The sequence below is a fragment of the Triturus cristatus genome, chromosome 4_1 (assembly GCF_964204655.1).
Source record: "Triturus cristatus chromosome 4_1, aTriCri1.1, whole genome shotgun sequence".
Taxonomy (NCBI): domain Eukaryota; kingdom Metazoa; phylum Chordata; class Amphibia; order Caudata; family Salamandridae; genus Triturus; species Triturus cristatus.
The window spans coordinates 658,911,667-658,928,533 of record NC_140585.1 but is presented as its reverse complement, the minus strand read 5'-3'; the positions used below and the strand labels follow the sequence as shown (position 1 = coordinate 658,928,533).

Sequence of the window (16,867 nt, the reverse complement as noted above, 5' to 3'; positions counted from 1 at the left end):
AGGTCACTTCTCACCACACCAGCTCATCATTAGTCTAGATCCTATTGTAGCATTTACAGCCCCACAAATAGGAGGTTTTGGGCTCCCACAGGGCTCAGATATTCATTCTATTTCAACTCCCCCATTGCTAAATCACAAGCTCTGCCCTCGAGAGATTGCCTCAGGCTGAGCAGCCTAGTTGCCATGGTTCTAAACCCTCAGAGCGGACTGCCATGCCCCGAGCTACAACCAACATCCAATTTCTTATGTTCCGTCATGCACTGGTATTCTATGTTTATTGTGGAAATACCAATAAAAAGGTTTATTAAAAAAACAAAGATGGCACTTAAGGTTTGTCCATATAAAGCGATGGATCAGTCTCTGGTGCACCCTCTTCTCGATTACTACCAACAAATGTCAGGAGCCAGTATCACACAAGAGGGAGAGGGAGCATATCCAATTGAATTCCTAATTCCCTAGCAGAAAGGATTTCGAGAATTGGTAATTAGAGCGGCTCACAAGCTCAGGACCTTAAATCTTTATTTTTGCCTGCCAAAATGAAATCCAGCATGTCAGGTCAGATCTGGTCCTCCATGTTCTACTTAAGAAACAATCAATTCAAGAGTCAATACATTTTGACGGTAGCACAGATCGAGCTGGCATGATTTCATAGCTCTTATCCAAACACAATAGGGAATGACTTATTTCTGCAGTACATGTACACATTGGGTACCAACTGAGTAGAAGTTTGAAAAGCGGTTTCCAGTTCTGCTACTATGAAAAATTATAATGGTGGTTGCACATAACACTCAAGAGTAGGATAAAGGCGGCTCACGCATTTCCAAGGAGCATTTTATAAAATTTTAGTGAACACTAAAAATAAGGTAAATACATTTGTTTAAAGTAAGAAGTTAAGGCTCGTAAGAGAAAAATTTAATGTATTTCGTCATTTGGATCTGAAAAAATAATACCATTGTGCTGAAACGTTCTGACTTCAAACATCAATATACATTTCTACGAGATTCAGCTAAACATCATAGTTGTTAGACAGGGAATGCAAAATCCTTTCTGGTAAGGGAGATCTGAAGCCATTTTATTCGACAAATGAATCCAGTGTACTGGTCAAACATTCAAAGCAAAAATGCAAAATCTGTATTCATAAAAATATTTTATTGGTCATTTTACAGAATTCTATGTGGATCTGGAAATAGGTTTGGTTCTGTAATAAGTAACTGTTAAAAGAATAAATGTCTGCCATTTACTGGATGACACAGAAATGTTAAAAAGGCATGATTTCAAGGAATTCAGCCCTTTTTTTGCTTTTGTGTAAGGACCATTTAAAAATGATTAACATGTTTAAAAATAACGGCCAATACTACTAGCTTTACCCAACCCCAACTCCTAGCCAACATTTCACACATATGTACAAATGAAACTTAAGTCAATACATGCATTCTGAAACAAACACTTTTCACAAATAGACAGTAAAAAGTATTATGAAACACAAGTTTATACTACAGAATTCTGTCAAAGGTCCACTTTTACTACCCAGACCACCTACCAAAGAGGTGAGAGACTTGGATGCATTTGAATTTGTTTGGATAAGTTGTCATTACTTGGGCAGAATGATATATAATGTTGTAGAGTCAGTGTAAATTAGTGTCTTCATTAATATTTTAAAGCTGTAAAACAATCAATGCTTTCAGGTGTACGGTTTTTTCTGTAAACATCACATCAAATTAATGGATAAGTAACAGCCTGATAAAACCTGCAAAATAATACAGAGCAAATGTAATCTAATAAAATGGGTTGAAAAACATTGGCAAAAGTTTGTACAAATGCATTTCTTTCCTATTCAAACACACCAAGTACCAGCAGGTGCATTAAAGATGACCATTTCTAAACCTCTGTTGCTTAAACAGTCGATTAAAGTTGATCTATGACTTGTATACATATAACTATTTTTCACAATTCTCAAATAATACATATTTAGGCAGTTTTTAACTATGTTATAAAATGTTAAATTCAGTACATGCCAATAGCTGTGAATCCAATGACTTCGTGTTAGAACCCACTAAACTAAAAGTGAGAATGGACTTACCAATAACACTGCATAATGAATATTCAACCACATTTTCATGGCACCTTGAAGTGTGAAGACTTTTAGAACCGAAAAAAGTCTTATTTGTTTATTAAGTCTCTGCCAACTGCAATTCAAAGTGTACAACTACACATTGGTGCGCCTGAAACCTGCAACTCGTACCACTGCAAAGTTTAAGCATAGAATTATGATGTTCCAATAAACATACCAATCATGGACATGAATATTTTCTCATGAAAATGTGGTAATTGGTGGCAGAAAATGAGGATTTGCATGTTACGACGGAAGCGACCCACGAAGTTGAAGATGTGACTAATGGGATTCTCCATTTATCGATGAACCTTCTCCTCTGGGTGAAGAAGACCTAGACATCCCCCTCTCTGTGTTGTCAGAGCTAGAACCACTTTGACTGTGTTGATCTGCAGATGTTGCGCTGGAGGCAGGGGTTGACTTAGTTTTCTCCTTAAAGTCTGTAATAATGACAGTCAGATCACCAACGGTAACTTCCAAATGCTGCGCACTGCTTCTATCCACGTTTTTCAATCTTGGTCTAGATGGAAAAAAATAATTCTTAAACTATTTCAAAGAAGTGAAAGGCAATAGTTTAAATTATATTGTGGACCTGCCTTAAGTCCCCGATGCAACATACATTTGCATAGTGTTATATTACAAAAAAATTAAGTAGACATTCTTAATGCAAATTGGAATCCATAAATAACATAGAAAATCTGTACGACAGAATGTTTCAAAAGCATTATGGTGCTTATCTACTTCTGTGGTATAGCATATAGGGAAAAAGGTTCCTGTCTCCTTGTATCTGGTCCTTGATGAAAAAAATTGTCACTGTAGAATTCGGCATCTCTAACTATGAAGTAACTTAAGTTACCATCCTACTCAGCCCAGACTTATACATGGTCTGTTGCGTTTGAACGATGAAGCAGAGACTACAAGTTGCTAAACAGGACTTAACCTCAAAATGTTTTTATGTAAAGTGCTTCTCAAAGGTAGCAAGGTTATTTTTTATTGTATAACAAAGTACATAGTTGGGGGTCTGGAAGTTTACTAGAAAGTCAGCAGGTGGGTGGAAGCACCAAATCAATATTAATACAAGTTTAATCATGTAAATTTGTTTCCAAGTGTAGAAAAAAAGACAAGGTAACTGGGTGTAAAAAGTTAGGGGTGCTCTTATTACATCATTCAAAATGACTGCCCTGCATAAAACAGATAGCATCCGCATAACACATCTCATCTGTGAGACCTATTGGCTTTGCCAATGCGTGTTGTGATTTGGAGTAAATCTGTTCAGTAGTTAATAAAGAAAAAATATTTATGCATGTCCAGAGACACCGATCCACCGCAGTGGATCTGCAGATCCACGCACCAACAGCAATACCATGATTGGTTGGCCACAATCAGAATAGTTGTGGCTGCCATTTTGCCAATTGAGAACTGGTTCGAAGTTTGGGGGGGGGGGCGGAGGGATGTAAGAAGTATCCTGCCCCCCCCCCCGGGCTGATGGAGGGGTCTGGGAGGGACCCCACATAGGCAAGAAATTGTCAAAAACCCTTTTTTTTTTTGGCCAGCACGAGGATCCACCACAGCACTCCGCCCATGCCCCTGTGTAAATCCACTATGGATCCACAGATCCAGACTAAAAAAAAATATACATCCACTCACACACCTACTCAGAGAACCACTCACACAGATCCACACATGCACCGATACACCCACCACACATCAACGCAACCCCACACACACATTGCAGGGACATTATAGTTAAGAAATTGCATAAGAAATTCACTGGAAAAACAAAGGTTATGGGGATGCTTTTAGTCAGGGACCCTGGAATTATGTGATTTTAACATAATTATAGATTTGCCACATGATCCCTCAAATGCAGCACAATCTGAAGAGTTTAACAAAAAATAATTCTAGATCCAATGGTGCAAAAGTTACAAAAAATGCAATGATGTGTTAGAGTGCAGGGGAAGGCCCTTTTCAAAGCAGAACTGATCACCTTTCGGTTCCTCTATTGCTATATTTGGATTACTAATGAGGTGCAACAATGCCCACAGTGTTACTAAGTTTAAAAATTATTATATAATGAAGTAATAGTATTACAAAATGTGCCGCATAATTTGCCTTTTTGCTGCATAATGTAATCAACCCTGCAGCATAATTTGGCTTTCTCCTGCCTTATAATTCCAGTAGTCCTGGTTATAGTTAGGAAATAGCATTAAAAAAAACGTAGAAATTCCCTGAAAAACCCAAGGGTTACAAGGACATTATAGTTAGGAAACAGGATTTTTTTAAACCTTAGAAATTTAATAAAAACCAAAAGGTTAAAGAGACATTTTAGTCAAGTTCAGGTTTTAAAATCAGCGGTTATAGTTCTCAAGTAACTATAACTCGCGCCCTAGGCATGCACTGCTAAAGAAACTACATATTACATCACTCATGACATCTACTGCATCATTGGTAATATCACTGCAACATTTGCACTGAAGTTATTGATTTGAAAACTGTGCATGGCGGCCGCGAGTTATAATTACCTTAGGGCCCCGATGGTTTTGTGTGCGTAAAATCTGAATATAACTATAATGTCCCTGTAACCTTTGTTTTTTTTAGTGAACGAGTATGACATACATAATTTATACACACACACACACACACACACACACACACACACACATATATATATATATTTCAAAATGAATCGTGCGAGCCGAAAAACAGCAGGCACTCCAGATCTTGCATATAAAGTTTTCTTTATTAGCAGGCCGTTCCAACCACACTGACCCATTCAGCTTCAACAAGCCTTTCTCAAAGTGAGCGAGACCTACCACCTCACAAAATAAATAGATAGCATCTGCCAAAGGCATAGACAACATACTACATCCCAGTGTGCCCCAATATCCTGAACACTAAAATAATTTTATTAAACATAACGCCTATGAACATAATTAGAACCATTTAAAAAAGGATTATCCTCTGACATTTTACACAGCAACAATAACCAAGGGAATCAATGCATCAAAACAAATTCAACAAAATTATAATTTTCCAAATCAATTCGTGTAGCACGAGGTTCTAAACCCCATCATTAATGCACTACACAATGTTCTGTGAAAAAGTTGGCGGAGAAATTAAGTTCTTAACTGGAACTCTCCTAGCAAAAGCGGAGTCAGTTTATTACGTCACAAAATGTGACATACATATCATTTACAGCACTTAGTCTGGGGGAAAAGAAGAAAATACACAGAACAACATTACAGGCCAGTGCCCTTTTCTCTACACAGCCAGATCAACCCCCCAGGGAATAAAAAGCAATTACTGGGGTCTCCGCCATGGAAAGCCCTGCACCGCTGCCCATGCTATTATGGATGGCGGTGTCTAGCAGACACCGCCACCATATCTAGCCCCTTTTCTGCCCGGTCGACCGCCATACTAATATGGCAGGGGGGGGGGGGGGAATGGGTGGCGAGCGGGGTATGATGTAGGGCGGATCGCCACCGCCATGCCAGTTTTACAAATCCAGTGTGGCTGCTACAACTACTCATGAGCCTTAGGGTTTCCCCATAGGGTATACTTTCAATTAAATTCTTGGGGTGCTGGCTTTTGAAATGTTAATGTGCTGTTCCCAGCTGTTACCTTGCGGTGTACGGTGGAACATATTTCCCCTGCTGTACCTTCAATTGCGCATCTAAAAAGGAAATCTCTTCTGAACTCTTGGTGACTATAAATCCCAAATTGCAAGGGTTTGCCATTTAGCTTTGTTACATACTCATTAGCCATTTCTTCAAGGCCACTCCACAACAAAATTAAATCATCAATATAGCGGGGCCAAATCAAAGTAATTTGCAAATAATCCGATTTGTCCTCTGCCCAGGCCATCTGCTCCTCCCACCAGCCCATCAAAAGATTTGCAAAGCTGGGGGTGATGCAGATGCCCATGTCAGTCCTAACCTTCTGTTGGTAAAAGACACAGTTGTGTACAAAAATATTATTTTGTAGTTAAAGTATGAAAAAGCTAACAAGCATTTGTTGTGTTCTAAAAAGACATGCATATCTTGTTTTCCAAAAATGTTCACTGGCCCTTATCCAAACAAAACGATCTATACATGTATACAGGGAGACAACATCCAATGTAATCATAAGATAGGAGTTTGACCATACAGCATCATCAATTTTGGACATAAAATCCCCATTGTTCCTACAGTAGAATGGAAGCGCTGCCACATATGGGAAAAGAATATATATATAAATATCTCTATCTTGATAGATAGATAGCAGTAGTTTCCAGAAAGTGCCCATTTGAGGGGACGATCGGTCTCCCCGGAGGGCTACTGATACTCTTAAGGCAGTACATAAAAAGATGATACTTTGGGGGGGATCGGATTTTTACTCATCATAGTCTAAGATTTCCCCTGTATATATTATAGTTAGGACCATGTTCCCAAAGAAAAAGCGTTTTTTGACTTGCCTATATCTATATCTTTGGCGTTGTTTGACTAATCTTCACTAAATTTTCCAAAACTAGTGTCATAATGAGTCTTGTTGTGCATGGAAAGTTTTGGGGTTATCAGTCGAGCAGGGGTCGAGAAAAAGGAGCGTGGTCCATAAAGTTTCCCATGTTAATTCCCATAGGAGCTTTAGACACGCCTGCAGCCCGAATCGCTGGATGGAATTACACCAAATTTGGCAGGAAGGCAGATTTTCTCACCTTTATTCTGCCTCTTTCTGCTCGTTACGGACCTCTATTTTGCCTCTTTTTGGTTATGTCTGATCGCTCTTGCCTCATTCGGCTAGTTTCTGACCTCTAGTTTGCTTTCTGATAGCTTCTGACATTTATTTTCCCTCTTTCTGGTTGTTTGACCTTTAGTCTGCTTTTTGATGCTCGTTTGTCCTTTATTTTGCCTCTTTCTGCTGATTTCTGACCTTTATTTTGCCTCAGCATGCTTCACACCCTTAGTTTGCCTCTTCCTACTCGTTTCTGACCTTTATTTTGCCTCAATCTGCTAGTTACGGACCTCTATTTTGCTTCTTTCAACTCGTTTGACCTCTATTTTGCCTTTTATGCACATACCCGACCTGTATTTTGTCTGTTTATTCTTGTTTCAACTTGTATTTTGCCTCTTTCTGCTATTTTCCGACCTTTATTTTGAATTTTGCTGCTTTTTTCTGTCCCTTATTTTTCCTCTTTCTACTTGTTTCTGACCTTTCTTTTGATTTTTTCTGCTCGTTTCACACCGTTTTGTCTCCTGCTTGTTTCTGACCTTTATTCTGGCTCTTGCTGCTTGTGTCTGACCTCTATTCTGCCTCTTTCTGCATCTCTAGTCTGCCCGTTTCTCACCACTATCATGTCTTTCTGCTTGTTGCCGACCTGCATTCTGCCTTTCTGCTTGTTTATGATCTCCATTTTGCCTCTTTCTGCTAGTTTCTGGCCCCTATTTTGCCTCTTTCTGCTCATTTCTGACCCTTATTTTCCCTCTTTCTGCTAGTTTGTCCTTTTACTTTGCCTTTTTCCTCTAGTTTGTGACCTTTATTCTGCCTCTTTCTGCTCGTTATGGACTTATCTTCTGCTCATTCCTCACCTTGATTTTGCCTTTCTGCCCATTTCGGACCTTTATTTTTCATCTTTCGCCTAGTTTCTGACCTTTATTTTGCCGCCTCCTCTTTTCTCCCCGGGACCGTGGGGAGAGCCACTAGGCCCCTGCGGTCCGGCGGGAGCCAGCATTGCTCTCACTGAAAGCGCTGCTTAACGTGCAGCTCCCAGTCTGTGATGGCAATCCTTTTGTTCGTTTCCATGCCAGCTTGACAGTGGGCAACGAAACAGATGAAGACTCAGCTCACAGCAAGCGGAAGGGGTTTCACAGCTCTCGCTTGCTGAAAGTGCAGTTTGTATTTGCTCTGGCTTGGTAGGTGCTGTCATAGTTCCCGCCAAGTCAGATCAAAGAGCTATGTCCCGGGCAGGACAGCGATCCCTAGGGTCATTATTGGCTCCAAGAGGGGCGCCAAGTAGCTTCCCCTCCTTTGATCTGCACGGGCTGGCCCCGGAGAGGTATATGGCCCACGAGGGGGGTCAATTTAAGTGATTTGGCCCTGAGGAAGTGGTGGCGGGGGTCAGTAAGTTCCCCCAATTCCTTTTATATTTAGTCCCAGGGAGTTGGTGGTCCCCAGGACATCTACAAAGTCCAGCAGGGAGGTCTATGCATGTCCCTCCTATAAAAATAAAACCCTGGGTTGGTGGAGGTCTGAGGTCAGAGCATCCCTCCTCCATATATAAAGATAAAGCCGGGGGAGGTGGTGGTCCCCGCAACTCAAAGATCCTTAGGAGGTGGGTCCTATGCCCCCCTCGTTTTTTTTTTTTTTAATGCCCCTGTGACCTGGTCCAGAGGGCTCATTGCAAAACAAACGCAGGAGATCGTACTTGTTTAATACTAATTTTACTGTGAATTTGCAGCAAAATTGAAAAAAAAAATGTGAATCCCCAGGAGTCCCTCATGGACCCCACCACCACATCAAGGGGATCAGGGTATTCCTACCCTGCCCCCTTGTCTTTATTTTAACCGTTTTCTGTAGGACTCGGTGGTGGTGGCAGCCAATCAGATCACAGCAAGGGGACTGTCGGATCTGCGTACCTACATATCTCTATATTTTTTTAACCTTTAATATCTCTAAAACTACTTAACGGATTTACACCAAATCACCAAGAGCACACTTCCTGGACCAACATCTAACTTTCTGCCAAATTTGGTGTAATTTCTTTTAGCAGTTCGGGCTGTAGGTGTGTTCAAAATATCGATGGGAAAATGCAAGGGGAAAAAGTGTTTTTGGACCCCCCCCCCTTTCTCGGCCCCCACTTGACAGATCACTCCAAAAAACTTTCAACACAGCAGCTGAACTGATTAAAGTATAAATTCTGAAGATTTAGTGAAGATTCGTCAAGCCGCGCCAAAGTTATTAGCAAAACAAAAAACGCTTTTCCTATGGAAACTAGGCCCCAACTTTAACTACCCACTGGAAACCGCCAGTAGGTAATAAATGATCAAGGCAGGGGATCCTGCCGAAACGCGTCATAGCCCACGATTGAATGCAAATACAGTAATTTGGAAATGACCTTTGTCGTTGTGTCAGATTCCGGGGTGGAAGGAAAAGCGCTGGTTTTTGCTTGGAAATATATATACACACCCCAATCATGTCATCAACAATATTCCGTATGGTGAGCTATTAAGGCTCAAACGCACGAGCAGTACTGAGGAAGATTTAGCTAGCTGGCTGCACAGATCAAGCACTCATGAGATTCAGACTGAGGGGTTACAAGGATGTTATTCTAAATCAGGCAGTTAGCAAAATGCGTGCCAAGCCCAGGGACTCATTACTGGCCGATACTGAGACAAAAAGCACAGACCTGGCGAGTAAAGAGAGTGAATCTGCTCCCAGGTTCGTCACAACGTATAATCGCCAAGAAAGGAAGATCAGAGCTATTTTAACACAAAGTTGGCCTATATTGCTAACAGATGAGGTTCTAGCTCCCAGGCTTTCTACCACCCCGACCATTATCTACAGAAAAGGACCCTCGATGAGAGCCCAAATTATTAAGAGCTGCCCTGAGCTTAGTAAAGATCAAACCTGGTTACAGCCCCGGCCGGGGTTTGTCAAATGTTCCAGCTGCAGGGCTTGCAGATTTGGAACGAATACCACACAATATGCTACCCCATTTAGTCCAGACATGACAAACATCAAAAGGAATTATAACAGCAGAACCGAATACGCAGTCTATGTTCCGACATGCACCTGCGGCTTAAGATATGTGGGCAGCAACAAGCTGCATGTCAGAATTCTTCAGCATCTTCGAGCAATTGTCAATAGCACCAGCTCATATCCTGTCGCCAGGCATTTCAAACTAGCACATAATAATGATTTGCAATGTTTGAGGTACTTTGTAATAACAGCAATTCCCAAACCATGCAGAGGAGGGGACAGAGACAAGATGCTGAGAAAGATGGAATCAAAAATATTAGAATTAGACAGTAAATTCCCCAATGGGTGAACACCACAGAGGATTTATATCATTATTTATAACATTTTAGCAGCAGTATTTTTGCATATTTCCCAGAATGGACCAGTTGGGCGTCTCTTTTATATGAAAGAACAGATTAGTTTTATAGCACATTTATTATTGGACGGCCTCCCTGCAGCACCGTCATTTTTTAACACAGAATTTTCTTTAACACACATTTTAGTTATGGGATTTTCCTGTTTATACGTGGACTATATACTTATTTTTTTGCACTAGCTGTATCCATTTTTTACTAATGGATCCGTCAATGATGGTTTAGTCATCCCGAATATGTCAAGGCATTTTTTAGCATATGGTGGTCCCACGATATCAGTTTGAAGAGACTGAGACTCAGCTTGGGAGTAATGCTTAGATTTTAATGTCTTCATAGGAATTTTCCTTATAGAACATTACAACATCCATCAATACCCAGGCTGTACGATGGTCAATGAGAGTAGCGATTTTGCATATTGTTCTATGTTGATTTGGACAATATGCGCAATTTTGCACAGAGGTGTTGATTGAACTAATATGTTTACAGTTGTCAGAATTTGCACATGCAATATTTGCACCAAGATATACAAATTGCACATATCTTGATGAACAATTGCTGTATTTGCACACAGTACAGTGCGCTATTTGCACATAGGTTTACAACACAATCGACCATCACGTACATTTATTGACCATACTCTGTATTTATACAGAAATTTCACTCAGGAATTTTACATTTGTTGGTTTTCCATGATCTTTATTCAGCAAGCTGACCTCCAGATGTTAATTTGCATTTATGCTTACTATTTATATTTGTCTTCATCCAGCTAATCATTTCTTTGCCATTTATGCGAGATTCGTTTTTGGATAATTTTAGGAGATATGTTTAAGAAAACACACTGACTGATGTTTACAACTGACAGCTAGAACATAGTCTTTTGTTTATGTTCATTTTAACACGTGGTACACACTATGCATATTTAAAAAAGTGGCAGGCCAAGATCTGGTTATCTGTGAGCAAGGGCAACCACCCGAAACGCGTCAGATTTGCAGCTCCGTAACAAATAAACTTACCAGTGCCTGATATTTGGGATTCGTGTTGTCTCTGTTCGCCGGCGAGGAAATATATATATATATGCTGTAAAGCATCTGTTCGTGGCATGTACTGCTATAGTTGTACATGCTCTGCATACTCCGGTTATCTAGTGTAGGGTCCGGAGTTGTGCAAGTTGTTTTTCTTCAAAGAAGTCTTTCAAGACACGAGTGGTGACTCCTCTCGGTTATATTGCACATGGGCATGGACTCCTTTGTTAGATTGTTTTCCCGCAGGTAGGTGAGAAAGGAGTGTAAGGAATGTGTAAGAAAAGCAATGTCAATGAACAATGTAAGTGTATCACATAAGTATGTAATGTAACTACAACGGCCTCAGGTGTCCTGGGAGGAGGGAGGGCGCATGTGAATCTACAGCTCTACATGCCACGAACAGATGCTTACAGGGTAAGTAACATAATCCGTTTGATGGCATGTGTGGCTGTAAATACACATGCTCTGCATAGACTGTAAAGCAGTCCCTCCTAAGAGGTCGTGGCAAGGATGTGGGAGTTGCAGTAGTTCAGAAAAGGGTATGCAGCACTGCTGGACCTACATTGGCTTGTTGGCATGGGAAAACATCAATACAATAGTGTTTGATAAGTGCGTGGTGTAGAACATGTAGCTGCATTGCAAATGTCAGCTATGTGGAGATTTCCTAGAAAGGCCATGGTGGCTCCCCTTTTACGAGTAAAATTTGTTCTGGGAGTAACAGGTAAAGGTTTCTTGGCCTTAATGTAGCAAGTGTCTATTCATCTGGTTTGGCCGGATTTTGATATTGGGTTGCCATTATGAGGTGGGGAAAAGGCTACAAAGAGTTGGTTTATTTTCCTGAAAGTGTTTGTTATATCTATGTAGAACAGGAGTGCTCTTTGCGCATCTGGGGTATGAAGAGCTCTTTCTGCAACAGAACCAGGGTGAGGAAAATAAAACTGGTAGCTCAATGGATGGACTGCGGTGAAATTGTGAGACTACCTTAGGTGGGAATTTGGGATTGGTACGAAGAACCAGCTTGTCTCTATGTATTTGGAAGAATGGTTCTTTTAAGGTTAGAGCTTGAAGCTCACTAACACACCCAAGTGAGGTAATGACAACTAATAATGCCACTTTCCATGAAAGAAATTGAAGGAGGCATGAGTGAAGAGGCTCAAAAGGGGGACCCATGAGTCAGGTCAGAACAATGTTAAGGTTCCAAGAGGGTGCTGGAGGAACCAGAGGAGGAATGTCTCGTAAGACTTTCCATGAACGCCTTAATGACTGGTATTTTGAATAGTGAGAGATGCTGCCTATATTGGAGATAGACAGTCATTGCAGTGAGGTGTAACCTAATGGGAGTGTAGGTTATATTAGCCATTTGCAAATGAAGTAGGTAGTAGATAATGTCTTGCACTGTGACTTTCACGGGATCAATGTGTTTGGATTGGCAGTAGCAAATAAAACGTTTCAATTTTGCAGCGTAACAGGTTCTAGTTGTGGGTCTGCGTGCTTGCTTGTGACAGTTAATACATTCTTGTGGTAAGTTAAAATATCCAAACTTCAGGAGCCAAACTGCTAGATTGTGAGTTATGAGGTCTGAATTGTCCTTGATTGTGAGTGAGTAGGACAGGCCTGTAGGGGAGCTTCTTGAGTAGAGCCACTGAGAGATCTAGCAGTAATGTGAACCAGGGCTGAGCGCCCAATTGGGAGCTAAAAGACCATGGTGAAAGATATTTGCCCAAGTCTCCGAACCAGAAATGGAACAAGAGGGAGAGGTGGAAAAGCATAAGCAAATATCCCTGACCGACAACCATAGTGCGTTGCCCTTGGTTAGTGGATGTGGATACCTGGAGGTGAAGATTGGGCATTTTGTTTTCAGGTGTAGCAAAAAGGCCTATTTGACGAAACCCCACTTTTGAAAGTAGGGAAGAACGACTTGTGGGGGGAAGTTCCCACTTGTGGGTCTGTTGCTGCATCCTGCTTAGCAGGGCTGCAAAATCGTTGTGCGCTCCTGACAGATTCTGCCAAGAGAGTAAAGTGGTGGTGAAGAGCCCAGTTACATATGATCTGAGACAGTTCAGAAGACAATTTGTTGCCCCCTTTTGTGGTATTCCTTCGGGAGGTACTGTAAGAGTTCCTCCAACTCATTTCAATGAGCTGTATCATAAAGGGCCAGAAGGGCTTGTGAATTGGCAATGCGCCAATGATTAGCTGCCTGTGCTGTGACAGTTTTCCCAGCTGCATCTATTCGCTTACTCTCCTTTTCAGAAGGTGGAGTATCCCCAGTAGTCTGCCGGTTAGCCCTCTTACGAGTAGTAGCTGTAACAATGGAGTCCGGTAGAACTTTACTCCTGATAAAGAGTGGGTCTGAAGGAGCCGCCTTATTTTATTTGTCTACCCGTGGAATAATAACTTTGACACTTTAAAAATGTCCTCAGCATGTCTCATCATGCTGGGAAGCATGGGCAAATACTGGGTGTCTCAGTGTGGAAGACAAGGTGACAAATAAAAAGTACTGTTCTAGGGACTCTTTGCGTAGCTGAAAATTATGGAAAGCTACTGCTCTAGCAATATCTTGCTGGAAAGAAGTGGCATCTTCTGGAGGGGAGGGATAAGCAGGATATAGATCCGGATCATTGGGAGCAATGGAATCAGTATTCAGTATGCATACCATCGGTCAGGATCCTCTAATGACCATTGTAACCTCCCCTTTGTCTGTACCTGGCCACCTTGGAGGTGAAGCATCAAGTGGGTCAGGTGGTGGAAATGTAGTAGGGGATGGAGGTGGTGGGGGAGGTTGGAGGAGGCTGGTGTGCAGGACTGCTGGCTTTATCTTTAAACTTCTTTTTGAGAAACTGAGTGTCTTGGGCCTCTTAGAAGGTAAGCTTTCTCTTTGGTGGTGGTGTAGCATGTACCCACAATGTACCTACTTGGATTTTTTTTTGGTGAATGTTCATTTTCTTTTCAGATGGGCTCGACCGTGTTCATGGAGGTCGATTATGGTTTAGAGGCTATCGGTGTGGAAACAGGGTATTTGCTCTCCACAGAGGTAGATGCGATTGGTTGCCGGCTCGATCCCAATGGTCACTTTGGGTCTGAAAAGGTAGATGCCAAAGGCTTGACCTTGGTATCAATTTTCATTGCGGGAGTTCAAAACAGTATTTTGGACCCGACCATGGTCAAGAGGTAGTTGTGGTCCAGCGACCTCTAAGCAAATGTTTTGAGGCCTGCTTGGACATTGGAGCAGGGTCTGGGGCAACAGTACTCACACACTGGCTGGAAGACTACTCGCCTCCATATCCACCTCGGGGCGCTCATCAACAGAGAAAGCCCCCCCCCTCTTTGTATTCTGAAGCTGGTTCATTCTGGGCGTGCTCCTCGCTGAAAATGTTGGCAGTGTCATCTTTGCTTCTGCAAAACATTTCCAACTGACGAGCTCTTTGATCCTGTAGAGTTTTCGTGGACTGAAAGGACTTACACACATCGCATTCAGCTTCACGATGGTCAGGCGAAAGGCACAGGTTGCACACGAGTTGAGCGGTGTGCGGATATTTCGCGTGGCAACATGGGCAAAATATGTAAGGTGTGTGTTTCATCGGAAAGGCATCTTCGATCGAAGCAAGTGGGCGCAGGAGTAGGCCAGAGACTGGCTCAGCCTTGAAGGGCGGTCAGTCAAATTTGAGAGCAGCACAGGAGTGAAAAGGCACGATCGAAAACAATACAGTCGGAGACACTAAAGAACTGAAGAATCTGACCAAACTGAGTCGAGAGGCGGAGCAGAGGCACACATATTCGGACCCAACGGCAGAGAGAGAGAGCAATCCAACAAAGGAGTCGATGCCCATGCATGATGTCACAGAGAGGAGGAGTCACTCATTCATGTGACTCGCAAGACTTCTTCGAAGAAAAACAACTTTACTTGCACAACTCCGGACCCAGCACTAGATTTCAGGAGTTTGCAGAGCATACGTCTACAGGCACACATGCCCTTAAACACACATATATATATATATATATATACACACACACACACACACACACACACACACACACATACATACATACACACTATATATAGATATGTACACACACACATATACACACACACACATATATAAACATACACTCGCCGAAAAATCCAAGGATTAAATTAACGTTCTAGTCAAGTGAATTTATCAGTGTCAACATTATCGTTTTGGGGACACACAAAAAACAAATTCACCAGTTATAGTTTGCACCACTAACTATAACTTGCTTTCCTGCCATGAACTGCTTAGGACTTCACATATGACATCACCCTGTGCTGTACACAATGGGAGGTTTGGCTTTCCGTAAAGTGACAAAGGAATATGCTACTTACCAGAATGCATCTGTTCTTGGCATGTAGAGCTGCAGATCTACACACTTGTGCATAGATCGCCATCTGGTGTTGGGCCCGGATGTTTGCAGTTTGTTTTTCCTCTTGGAAAGTCTTTGGAAGTCACAAGGTCGGTGACTCCTCCTTTAGGTCGTATTGCGCATGGGCTTCGGCTCCATCCTCAGATTGTTTTTCGCCAGCAGGGAAAGATGGAGCGTAGAAGTAACAGTGAAGATGCCCATGTGTGTGTTATGTAAGTAAGATAAACTGGAACAGATAAAAGGTAGCCGAGGAGGCGGGTGTAGATCTGCAGCTCTACATCAATCAATCAATCACTGCATTTGTAAAGCGCTCTACATACCCGAGAGGGTTTCAGGGCGCTGGGGAGAGGGGGGGGGGGGGTGTCTTGAGGAGTCTTCTAAAGGCCAGCAGGTCCTGGGTCTGTCGTAGGATGGTGGGGAGAGTGTTCCAGGTCTTGGCGGCGAGGTAGGAGAAGGATCTGCCGCCGGCGGTGGTTTTTCAGATGCGAGGGACTGTGGCGAGGGCGAGGTTGGCTGAGCGGAGGCTTGGAGTGGGGGTGTGGAAGCAGAGCCGGTTGTTGAGGTAGGTGGGTCCGGTATTGTGCAGTGCTTTGTGTGCGTGGATCAGGAGCTTGAAGGTGATCCTTTTGTTGACAGGGAGCCAGTGCAGGCCTCTCAGATGGAGTGTGATGTGGCTGCAGCGGGGGACGTCGAGGATGAGTCGGCCCGAGGCGTTCTGGATGCGTTGGAGTAGTCTCAGGAGCTGGTTTGTAGTTCCTGAGTAGAGGGCGTTCCCGTAGTCGAGTCTGTTGGTGATGAGGGCCTGGGTAACGGTTTTTCTTGTGTCGAGGGGGATCCATTTGAAGATCCTGCGGAGCATACGGAAGGTGTTGAAGCAGGACGCGGAGACGGCGTTGACTTGCCTGGTCATGGAGAGAGTGGAGTTGAGGATGACCCCCAGGTTGCGTGCGTGGTCCGTGGGTTCCGCGGCTGTGCCTAGTGATGTGGGCCACCAAGAGTCGTCCCAGGCTGATGGGGTGGGTCTGAGAATGAGGACCTCTGTCTTGTCTGAGTTCAGCTTCAGTCTGCTGTCCTTCATCCAGTCGGCTATGGCCTTCATTCCTCTGTGGAGGTTAGCTTTGGCGGTGTGGGGATCTTTGGTGAGGGATATGATCAGCTGGGTGTCGTCGGCGTAGGAGATGTTGAGTTTGGGTTGTCGTGCGACATGGGTGTGGGGGGCCATGTAGATATTGAACAGCGTCGGGCTGAGGGAGGATCCCTGTGGGATG

General features: G+C 42.8%; 1 protein-coding gene across 2 annotated transcripts in view; it reads right to left on the bottom strand.

Moving 5' to 3' along the window:
• Positions 1 to 1,130: 1,130 nt before the first annotated feature.
• YAF2 (YY1 associated factor 2) overlaps positions 1,131 to 16,867 on the bottom strand; it is a 199,991-nt gene continuing 184,254 nt past the window's right edge. For both annotated transcript variants that reach the window (XM_085653071.1, XM_085653072.1), the window contains one exon: positions 1,131 to 2,630. In XM_085653071.1, coding sequence (XP_085509197.1) covers positions 2,393 to 2,630 — 238 coding nt within the window. In that variant the 3' untranslated portion in view covers positions 1,131 to 2,392. The remainder of the gene's footprint in view (positions 2,631 to 16,867) is intronic.